Source organism: Vanacampus margaritifer, chromosome 19, assembly GCF_051991255.1.
Source record: "Vanacampus margaritifer isolate UIUO_Vmar chromosome 19, RoL_Vmar_1.0, whole genome shotgun sequence".
In the NCBI taxonomy this organism is placed as follows: domain Eukaryota; kingdom Metazoa; phylum Chordata; class Actinopteri; order Syngnathiformes; family Syngnathidae; genus Vanacampus; species Vanacampus margaritifer.
Window position 1 is genome coordinate 17798432 of NC_135450.1, and position 10429 is coordinate 17808860.

General features: G+C 50.9%; 2 protein-coding genes across 6 annotated transcripts; one reads left to right on the top strand and one right to left on the bottom strand.

Moving 5' to 3' along the window:
- The first annotated feature begins 222 nt into the window (after positions 1-222).
- On the top strand, positions 223-4185 carry LOC144039065 (tumor necrosis factor alpha-induced protein 2-like). Of its 4 annotated transcripts, none has more exons than XM_077551986.1 (10): positions 223-1514; positions 1586-1806; positions 1868-2174; positions 2240-2337; positions 2406-2498; positions 2851-3037; positions 3107-3235; positions 3322-3471; positions 3552-3676; positions 3777-4185. In XM_077551986.1, the coding sequence occupies exons 1-10, from the start codon at positions 921-923 to the stop codon at positions 3955-3957; spliced, it is 2085 nt and encodes a 694-aa protein (XP_077408112.1). In that variant the 5' UTR covers positions 223-920; the 3' UTR covers positions 3958-4185. The 4 variants fall into 4 exon arrangements, with proteins under 4 accessions (XP_077408112.1, XP_077408111.1, XP_077408113.1 ...); XM_077551985.1 differs by having other exon boundaries at positions 1868-1982; positions 2052-2174; positions 2851-3235; XM_077551987.1 differs by having other exon boundaries at positions 223-1005; positions 1084-1514; positions 2851-3235.
- On the bottom strand, positions 4173-9799 carry LOC144039071 (creatine kinase B-type). Of its 2 annotated transcripts, none has more exons than XM_077552003.1 (8): positions 9630-9799; positions 7668-7868; positions 7284-7438; positions 6224-6356; positions 5970-6141; positions 5772-5895; positions 5244-5433; positions 4173-4634 (listed from the first exon to the last, which is right to left on the bottom strand). In XM_077552003.1, exons 2-8 carry the CDS (start codon positions 7858-7860, stop codon positions 4456-4458), a joined length of 1146 nt encoding a protein of 381 aa, XP_077408129.1. In that variant the 5' UTR covers positions 7861-7868; positions 9630-9799; the 3' UTR covers positions 4173-4455. The 2 variants fall into 2 exon arrangements, with proteins under 2 accessions (XP_077408129.1, XP_077408130.1); XM_077552004.1 differs by having other exon boundaries at positions 7668-7871; positions 9630-9792.
- Positions 9800-10429: the final 630 nt, after the last annotated feature.

The following is a 10429-nucleotide window of genomic DNA, read 5'->3' on the forward strand; positions in this document are numbered from 1 at the left end:
TCATGTAAACAAAATGGACGCCAAATGATGATGATGATGTTACGCGTTAGTTGTAAATTCCAATTCCTCAAATTGGGCAGCCTGAAATGTGTTTTCTGACTTTCCCGATGTTCACATCTGTTTTGCGTGTGTGCTCTTGAAGAGTTTTGTGTGTCGGGAGCCCCGTTGCGAAAGGTGTCGTGTCGTTTTTGTTGTGCTTTTGAGGCTCAAGTTTCAGTTACACGACTCCACCTGCCGGCCCCACCCCCGCCGCTGTCTTTAATTCTGAAGGGACTTTTTGTCACTCACCAGACGTTTGAAGGAAAAACTTGCATCCATTTTCTCAACCGCTTGCTCCCAAGAAGGGAAAACTTTGAAGACGACGCGTCACTGCCTCCTCACGTAAGTTGAAAAGTTGATCATGTGATGTCGTTGTGTCGCAGCTTTCGTGACATGACACCAGTAACGTGTGTGCGTCACACATTACATTTACATGGCAAGGAAGGCAACTTTATTTATAAAACATACAAATATGTCCCTGGGATTGAAGGAGTTTTAAAAACAAAGTGCACAAATGCAAAAGTAGTTTACTAAAATGACAGAGAGAGAAAACAAGATTTGGGAGAAATTTTATATGCTTGTAGACCTTCATCAAATTTATAGGGAAAAACTGGATTTAAAAGTATTTATATTTGGGTCTAACTTCAGTTCTGTTGGCAACTTATTCCATTTGTGTGCAGCATACCAGCTAAATGCTGATTCACCATGTTTGCTTTGAACCTTGGGCTCCCCTAATTGACCCCGAGTCTGCTGACCTCAGAACCCTTGTCGGTTTTAATTCAATTTGCACAAAATAATAAATTGTACTTCTAATTGAACGGCAACAAGCTAATTCCTTTCTGACCAATGTAACGAGATCTTCAGGAGAAAGAAGTTTTGTCATGGAGGACAAGCCAGAAAGCAGAAAGTGGATGAAGTTCCCGTCAAGGTTCCGGAAGAACATCAGGCCGCAAGAGCAAAAAACAGGTCAGGCAGCACGTGGACTTGGAGAACCGGAACACGCGTCGCAGAAGAGTACCACAGAGAATTTGTCATTTGACGCAGAGTCAGAGGACAGCGACAGGAAATTGTCAGAGACGGAGGACAACCTGGAGGAGACCAGCAGGAAGTTGTCTGTCCAAGAGGAGGCGCTCCTGAGTCAGGCCCAGCCCAGTGAGGAGGATGTGGACCAGCTTCAGCGAGACCTGGAAGTCCTGAAGCTGCGGGTCCTGATGGTTGTCCAGCACAGCTTGACTTCGGATGACCTCGGCAGCGGTCTGACGAGCGCTGTGGCTGCCATGCAGCTGCAGGAGAGACGGGACCGGCGCTGGGCGGGTGGCAGCGGGCCACGCTGGCGACCTCTCAAATGTCTGGGCTCTCACAACACGCTGCTTGCCGACGTGGTTGAGTCCAGGCTGGAGGAGGCCGCCCGGGACGGAGACCAGGACGGGGACCAGGACGGGGCCGGCGGGCTCTCCACACCCATCAAGAGGCAGGTGAGGGTGTGACATCACTTCCTGTCCCCAGACTGGAAGGTTCTGGTGATTGTCGTCGCGTGTGCGCGCAGGTGTGCCGCGTGGGCAAGCGCGTGAAGGCGGACTTGCTGCGGTGCGTGCGCGTGCTGCGGCCGTGTTACGGGGACGACGTGGACGACGTGGACGTGCTCAACATTTACGCCGGTTTGTGTCAGCGTTGGTTCTCGGCCCGACTGGGCCGCATCATCCAAGGCGGGCTGGAAGCCCACGATTCCGCCTACCTGCTCTTCTGGGTCAACACGTTCTACCCACAGTAAGGATGTCGTCGTTTGATGGCGTTCAAAACCTCCAACTCACAAACCGGACACGTGCAGGGAAGTCCTGCAGCATGAAGAACTGCGTGGGAAGTTAAAGACGGGGTGTCTGGGTGGTCTGCTGCAGCAGGATCAGGTGCGGCAGCTGGAGGAGCAGCACGTGAACAACAAGGAGGTCAGCACCAAAAAGCCCGTCAGTAAGACCCGGCAATTAGCCTGGAGTCAGCGTTTGTTTCCTGACCAGGCGCAGGTGTCCCTGTGGCTGCATAAAGTCCTGCAGAGAGAAGAAGAAAACTGGACCGGCACCAACATGCCGGAAGTCCTGGATGACTACTTCTTCTGTCCGCTGGCCGTCGATGTCATTCAGGTGGCGGCCGCTCGCCACGCGTGTCTCACGCTTTCGTCTGCCAACCGTCCTTGATGTCCTTTCAGGTGACGGACGGATTTCTGGCGGACTTGAGCTGCCTCATCGGCGACGACGACACCAAATCTCACAGGGTCCAAACTCACCTGGAGAGCTTCCTCCTCAGGTACGCTACGACCGATGCTGGATGCGGGATGACAAACGTTGCAACACATTGAAAGGGGCGTGTTTCAGATACAAGAAGTCTTTGGAGAAGTTGTCGCAGAGGAAGGACGAGCACGCGTCAACGTGGATGAAGGCGCACTTGGCCTGCGAAGAGCAACTCCGGTAATCCCGTCACCGCCAATAAACATTTTGACGTGTGGTTGATGAATTCTCAGGATTCACATGACATGATCGATGAACTCATGCTTCCAGAATCCTGGTCCTTGAGGGCCGGAGTCCTGCAGGTTTGAGATGTTTCTGTCCTCCAACACACCTGATTCATATAATCAGCTCATCAGCAAGCTCTGCAGAAGCCTGGTAACGAGCCTGATCTTTAGAATCAGGTGTGTTGGAGGACAGAAACATCTCAAACCTGCCGGACTCCGCCCCTCGAGGACCAGGATTGGGGAAGCCTGAATGAACTGAACAAGTTGAGATGCAGCCAAAGTTGACTGATGAATTGTAACATCCACAGAGATTACATCAGAGGTCAACCAGGAGGTCAAACAGAGAGTCAATTGGAGAGCCAATCAGCAAGTCGACTGGGAAGTCAAACAGGAAGTCAAGCAAGACCTCAAAAGGGAAGCTGTGAGGCCATTTTGGATGCGCTGAGGGAGTTTGTCTACTCCACTTTTACTCGTCCCATCCACGGACACCTCAAGGTAGGAAAGCGAGCTCGCGTTTGCGGTGGGCAATTGCGCACACACGTGCACACACGTGCACGTGCTCAGGTATATCGCAGGCAGCTGTGGACGCTCGGCTGGTTGGACGGCTCACTTCCTGTCATGGACTTGCTGCTGGATTCTTTGTCGGAACTATTCGAACTTCGGCTGCGTCACCTCAAAGCGTCCTGCAGACACGTCAGTCTCGCCTCCCACTTTTCTGTTTGCCGTCCGTTTGTCTGTCCACGCCGTCATCTGTCCGTCCGTCACGTGTTTGTGGGCAGAGCTTGGTGCGCACGTTCCAGCGGGAGTTGGTGTCGGCGTACGTGAGGAGGATGTCCAAGAGCCGCCTGAAGAGCGGCGGCGAGGAGCAAGCGGCCGAGCGGGTGGCGGAGGACGCTGGCAAGATGGACGACTTCTTCCACGCGGCGACGGTGAGACCGTGTCCTATCGCGTGATATGTCGAGTCGATTGGGAGTTCGGAAGTGTGACGTGACGACGCGGTTGCGGTCAGGGCGGCGGTGAGCGCTCACGCTTCGGGCCGATGCTTCGCCATGTGGCCGACATGATCCGTCCGCGCCGAGCAGGAAGCATTCGGGAAGAAATGCTCGCCTTCGCCAGGAAGTTCCCAGACTTCAGGTGTGCTCCTCTTCTCATTGGCCAATCAAACTAGACGGTGCGACACCTGGTTACCGTGACAACGTGACGACAAACAAGGTGTGCGCTTCTTCCCCCCCAGTGACCCGGTGCTATCGGCACTGCTCGCCCTCAAGTCGGAGATCTCGGCCGCTGACGTTCGCTCCGTCAGGCGCGGCGTGTCGGAGGAACGGACCTCCACCAATCAGAGGTCGGCGCTCTTCTCCGGGCTCAAAGGCGGCAAATGGGTCAGAACCACGGCCACTCCAACTGATGCAACTTGATTGCTTCCAATTTCAAAGATGATTTTTGACAGCACAAAATGTGTGTGATAGACAGATGGCTTTTTATTATTATTATTATTAATATAAGCATTGAAGGCATCATGCAGAATTTATGAGTTGGGATTTAAATGCACTTCGCCGTTCAAGGTACTTCACGCGGTCTACTTAGTGAGCAAAGTGCTTGTGGGTGCGTGCGTGTGTAATAAAGACTTAGAGGTGTTTCACAGACTTTATTGTTATCATCGTTATTATTATTATCATCATCATCATTATTATTATGGGATGTTTCAGCTGCTCCAAACAGGAACTAGAAAATCGAGGAGGTGTCAGACATCTACGTGGCTCACTAACATCCCGTCCCGTAAGACGGCGTCTTCTTTATGTGGGGGAGGGTGGCGTCAGTAGTGCGGCGGTGTAGGGCGGGAATGGTCGAGGGGTCGGTGTGGTTACGGGTGCGAGAGATTACGTGAGGGGTGCGAGGTGTCAGAGGCGAAAGGTTCACTTCTGCTCGGGCATCAGGTCGTCGATGGCGTCTCCGGCCTCCAGGCGCTTCTCCATGTCCACCAGAAGGTTGACGCCGTCCACCACCATCTGGACCAGCTCCACTTCGGAGAAACCCAATCGATCTGCATTGGAGATGTCAAAGACTCCACCCACCGCTGCAGTGTCCACGCCCCCTGAACAAAAACATAAGTGTGCTTGAGCTGGCAGGGAGTACTCTAGCCAAAAAAGGTCCCCACTACGTGATACCCCCCCTGAGGACCTCAGCAAAACTCCCCCTGCCAAGGTTTTTTCACCAAAGGCCCCTTACAGTTCCCCCACCAAAGGACTTTCAGCCGAGATCCCCCCACTAAAGGTCCCTGCCGCCAAAGTCAAAGGTCATCCCCCAAAAGGTCCCTTAGCTGAGTTCCCCAACCAAAGGTCTGCCTGCCAAGGTGCCCTCACCAAAGGTCCTGTCCAACGTCCCTTCAGAGGCCCTCACCCCAAAGTCCCCTCGCCAAAGGTCTGAAAGTTGACTTCCCCAACCAAAGGTCCCCCGCCCATCAAAGGTCTGCTAGCTGAGTTCCTTCCCACTGAAGTTGTACCTGCTGAGGTCACTCACCAAAACGATCCCACTGAGTTGGCCCCGCAGACGTACCCTCACCAACAGTCCCCCCACCAAAGGTACCCCAGCCGAGTTCCCCCACCAAAGATCCTCAGGCTAAGCAGACTGCACAAAGGGCCCCCCCGCCAAAGGTTCCTCCTCAAGACCCCCTCAGCTCCATCCCCCCCGACCGAGGTCCTACCTGTGCCCCTCTTCTGCAGCCTGAGACGTTTGAGGACTTCGCCGAAGATCTCGTGCTTGCTGAGGTTGGGGAGTTTGACGTGGACGCCGGCACGCAAGCCGGTCCCCAGGTTGGACGGGCAAGTGAGGACGTAGCCCAGGTGCTCGTTCCACATGAACTCGTGACCTCGGTCCTTGAACAGGGACTCGATCTAGGCAACAAAAACAAAACGGAGACGGGCGCATGAGTTTCTCTGAGTCGTGTGGTCGAGGCCTTTAGTCAGCTTTGCTTGTCACATATTTCAGTCAATCAGTTTTACTGACACGCTGTATTTTGTTTGGAAAGTTTATGGCAAATTTCCGTGGGAATTTGATTTGGGCAATGTTGGACATACCCCAGATTGGGAATCATAAATGGAAATGGTTTGGTATTACCTGAGAATTCTGGCCAGTTTAATGGAAGATTATCAAAATGATTCGAGCATCTGATAAAGATCAGCATACTTTAATCACTCTGTTTTCATTTTGACTTCGGACTGGACTAACTGACCTTGGTGAGTCCGGTGCAGAATCTGTTGAAAACTTCCTTCATGTTGCCGCCTTTCTGCATGCTAATGACACGCAGGTGGTCTTCCTCGTTGACCCACACCAGGAAGGTCTTGTTGTCATTGTGCCTGCAAGCGCATGTCAACGTCAAGGCGGTGGCGACACTTTGGAGCCGGCGGGAAAAAGTCGGAGGCGTCCTGACCAGATGCCGCGACCGTCGGGCCAATCGCGAGCCATGCCGGACGCCAGCAGCAGCGGTGACACGGGTTTGTCGAACAGGAAGTGGTCGTCGATCAGCTGCTGCTGTTCCTCCTCGGACATGTTCTTCAGGGCGTAGTAGTGACCTTTCAAATCGCCGTCCAAGACGTCCAGACCTGCAAAGTCATCACAAGCACAAAATGATCTATTTGCCCAGCAGGGGGCGCCGCAGACGGCGCATAGGAAGTGATGTCAGACTTTGGATGGAGAGGTCCTCGATGGCACGGCGTTCTCCGCGGCTGCAGTGAGGCGGCAAGCAGAAACCGCGGATGCTCCGGCCGGTCCGAACCCGAGAGCTCAGAACGTAGTTTGGATCCAGATCGTCTCCGCCCTGAAACAAGCCGAAGAACCAAACCTCAGTGAATGCGAGTCAAGACAGAAGAGACTAAAGAGAGAAACAAGTGTGGTCTCCTGGCTGGGCGATATTCCACAAAGCAGATTAGGTGAAAAACCTTGAGGTGAGTTCAAGTCCAAAGCCTCATCTTACTGCTGGGGACGTTGCCGCAACGCAGCATTTGAAATATTACCATGCTCCCAAAGACGTATTTATACGTGTATTATGTTTTTGGTTTTTTTTATGCTAGAGCATACAGAAGGCTTTGATTCAGCCTCTCAACTAAAGCGAATACTTGAAAAATGGTAGTTATTACAAAAACGGCCAGCAGGTGGCAGCAGAGTATAAGAGATCAACCAGGGCCATGTTGCAACAAGCTCTTTTTGACAGTATTTTAAACAGATTTGTGAATAATAATTAAACTTAGCTATACCCTAACGCTAAGTGCTGCAAATATACTTTTCCTGATGAAAGAAGAGACTCTAATCTTTCTTTTGCTAAGTTCCATGTTTTTATAGCAATGGAACACAATATTTTGTGGGCCGTGCTAAATCAGTTCAAATCCAGTAAAACAGCCGGGAGCGAAGGGGGTTGCTTCAGCCCAATTGGCTGCCAATCAATGGGTTAAGGAGTCAGATGTCGGATGCGGAGAACGGGGCGGGACCCCGACTTCATCCGGCCCTCCCTGGGGTCATTGCCAGCATCCAATGAGCAGTTTTCTCGACCTCAATGGGCACGAGTTGTGAGTTTGAAAACTGGAATCCGTCTGGAAGGATTGAACTCATCAGCTGGATATTCAGTTTTCCATCTCAGAGGAAGTCCACAAAGAGCTTAGGTTTAGACCACACGTGTGTCGAACCCGCGTCTGGAATAGCCCTGTTGTTTGTTTCGTTTGTGTTGTTGTTGACTTTAGCGGTGGGTTACCTGCAGGTTCTCCGGGTCCAGGTCGGTCTTGTGCTTGTCATCGGGTTTGTAGCCCCCGTGGCGGTCTTCGATGATGGGGTCCATGAGGTCCCGGAACACCTCGTAGGTCTCCTCGTCTCCCGCCACGCAGCCCACCGTCATGATGAAGGGATGACCTGAGTAGCCAAAATCATTCTTGCTGTTGAATACGGTTCTTGGCCAATTCAGAGGACATCGCCAAAGGACTTATTTCCAGGTAGATCCGTTGGAGTCCAATTAAGAGGCAAAAAGCGGCGATAAAGCCGCGGATCCAATTAAAGTTTCTAATCGGCCCAACGGTTTGAGTTGAGTCAAGCGAGTTCATTTGGGTTTTGGGGGCAGGGCCAGGGAGGGGCCGGCGTTTACCTGGATTGTCCACGCCGGTCTGGATGATGTCGTCCAGGGTGAAGCCGCTGGGCGTCTCCTTCTCCCGCAGTTGGGCGTACATGTCGGGCGTCAGAACCTTGGCCATGTGGTTGTTGTGCTGGCTCAGGTCGGGGAACTCCTGCTCCGATGAGTAGTTCATCTTCATCTTGTTGTGCGTGTTCCCGAAAGGCATGGCGACTGCTGCTGAACACACACCGACACGCATCACACCCGAGCACCTGCCGCTCAACCACTAGGGGGCATCTGAGAGCAGTCAACGGTCACAGAGCCTGGAGTAGTATTTCATTATTATTAATTTCGGCGGAAATGTTTCTAGTTAATTAAGTACTTAAACATAAACTGATTTTTGATGTATTGATTTTTTGCGGCGCAAGCTGCTGCTATTTATGTAGACGGTGCGGGTTCGATTCCCGCTTTGAGTTGGGAAGAGCAGGGAAAGTTTGGATTTTTTTCAAACGCACGTTTTCAAAGCCTCCAATTTAGTATTTGTTGATTGAAATCATTTTGTGTCACTTTTTTTCAGGTAATTCATTATTGATTAGTATTTTTTTGCGCATTGCAGTATATTCTTAACCCCCCCCCCCCACACACACACACACACACAAAAAGAAGCATATGACGCGTACTGTAATTGCAGCAACGTATTCTATGTCGTTTTTATGACTTTTAGTAGGCCTTGATAAGTTTTGCTCCCTCTAGTGGTCCACAAATGAATCACTGCCCAAGTAGTTTCAGTTGTATTTCTCTTTGAAATTCAAGACGTTTGTATTTCCTCTTTAAGAAGTGTTTGGTTTTAACCTTTTATTTTGGTACAATTTTTGTACTTTTTTCATTTTCATCATTTCAATATTTTTTACATGCAAAACATTTTAAGCGACAGTTTGACACATTACTAATTTTTTTGACTTTATGCCTGTCAAATTACTTTTTTTAAATATATTTTGATAAATGACAAATGTTTTTAATGTATTATATATTTTTTTCTCTTTTTCTATTTTTAAAAATAAATATTTCTTCTAGTATTCCATCTTTTGTCTTGAATATTTTTTGGGCTTTTTTCCTGTATTATTTTGACTTAATTGCTTAAAACCTTGTTGTGTTCTTCCATCATAATAACTATTTTATGTTTATTTTTATTGTATTATTATGACTTTCTTAATGCATAACTTGAATTGTTTCACATAAATTCTTCTCGTCAATATTATATTCATTCTTCGTGCTTTATGAATTGGGAATGTTGGAAATGTAGCCGAATTTATTCCCCTCTTCATCAGTCAAGGGCAAATTCAACGATCAATCATTAATATTATTGCCCGAAATCGAGGCCCCAAGTCCCATTTCGCTTGCAGTGCACCTGCTGTCCTCCTTGATCGATCCCACAATTGATTGATCGCTTGCGTGTGTGCTGAAGGTCACAGCGAGCTGAGCTTAAATGCGCAGTGACGCAGCAGCGCGCGCGTGCGTGCGCACGAGCATCCGTGCGGGCCTCTCCCCCCCTCACCTTGTTCACCTTCACCTCTGACCTTCTCACGTGCAGCCGGACACGTCACGCGATGTGCTGGCGGCTGCCAAAAGTGCGTGCGCGCAAAGACGATTAGCGGCGATGCGCGCGTCCGCCGCGCGCAGTTGCGCTGACTGCGCAGCACCTGCACGCGAAAGCGCGCGCGCGCGCGAGGCGCACACGCCATCTCGATGCGCGTCGAAGGAGAATGAAAATAAGCGTAAAGAAATCAACAGGAAATGGCAGAAAAGAAGCGTAAATAGCGGCTCTTTGTTCTGGCCGCCCCCCACCCGTGGTGACGTAACTTGACGGGGGTGACACGGGGGGAGATGGGGCGGGGGGTGGGGACGGGGGGTACATCGTGTACGCATGAGGGTTTTTTGTTTGTTTGACAGCACTGATGAGATGTTTGGAAGATGGTGAGGATGTTTAGTCCTTACCTGCGGTCAGTTCCGGTGGAGCGATGCGGTGCGATAAGGAAACCCGTCCGGTCCGGTTCGGTTCTGCTGCTGCGGCGGCAGCGGATTAGAGCGCGTCCACCTATTTATACCCGCCCCTCGCAGCCCATTGGTTCCTATTTGCGGTCCATTCATTCAATTGGACGGTAAGCTGCTTCTCGCTCCTGTCACGTGACGTCACTTGGCACGAAGAACCGAGCTGAGTCGGAACCTCCTCACTCAGCTTCGATCGGTTCGATCTTTGCGTGCGTTTGCCGCGGGGAATGTCCGGCACACGTCTCCTTGGCAACGCCTTCTGGCGGCTGCATCATCTTCATCCTCCATTTTTTTTGGGGGGGTGACACAGCAAACGTCTCCGCTCTCAGCCAATCACAGGCCTCGTTCCCCTCCTCCTCACGCTGGCTGGGCCTCCATCACTTGATGACTTTCTCAATAGGTGACCTTTCCCCTTTCAGCAGTCTGCGCTTGCCTTGTGAATATTAACAAACTTGCAACAAAAGCCACAAGCAAGCAAGCGTGTGTGTGTGTGTGTGTGTTACATAAGCTGACCTCCTGGGCTGCTAATAGGCAGTTTAGGTACACAAAACTAATCTCCTTGGGGAGGAAGAGGAGGATGAAGGAAGGATACAATCCATGATGGAGATGAAGATGAGGATGAGGATGATGAAGAAAGCAGTTTTTGTTGTGTGCGTGTGTGCGTGTGTGTTCTTGCAGCCTCTCTGTTCAGATTGGTCGCTTGGTGGTTATGTAAGTGGCTGACAGACAGGTGCATTGTGGGACAT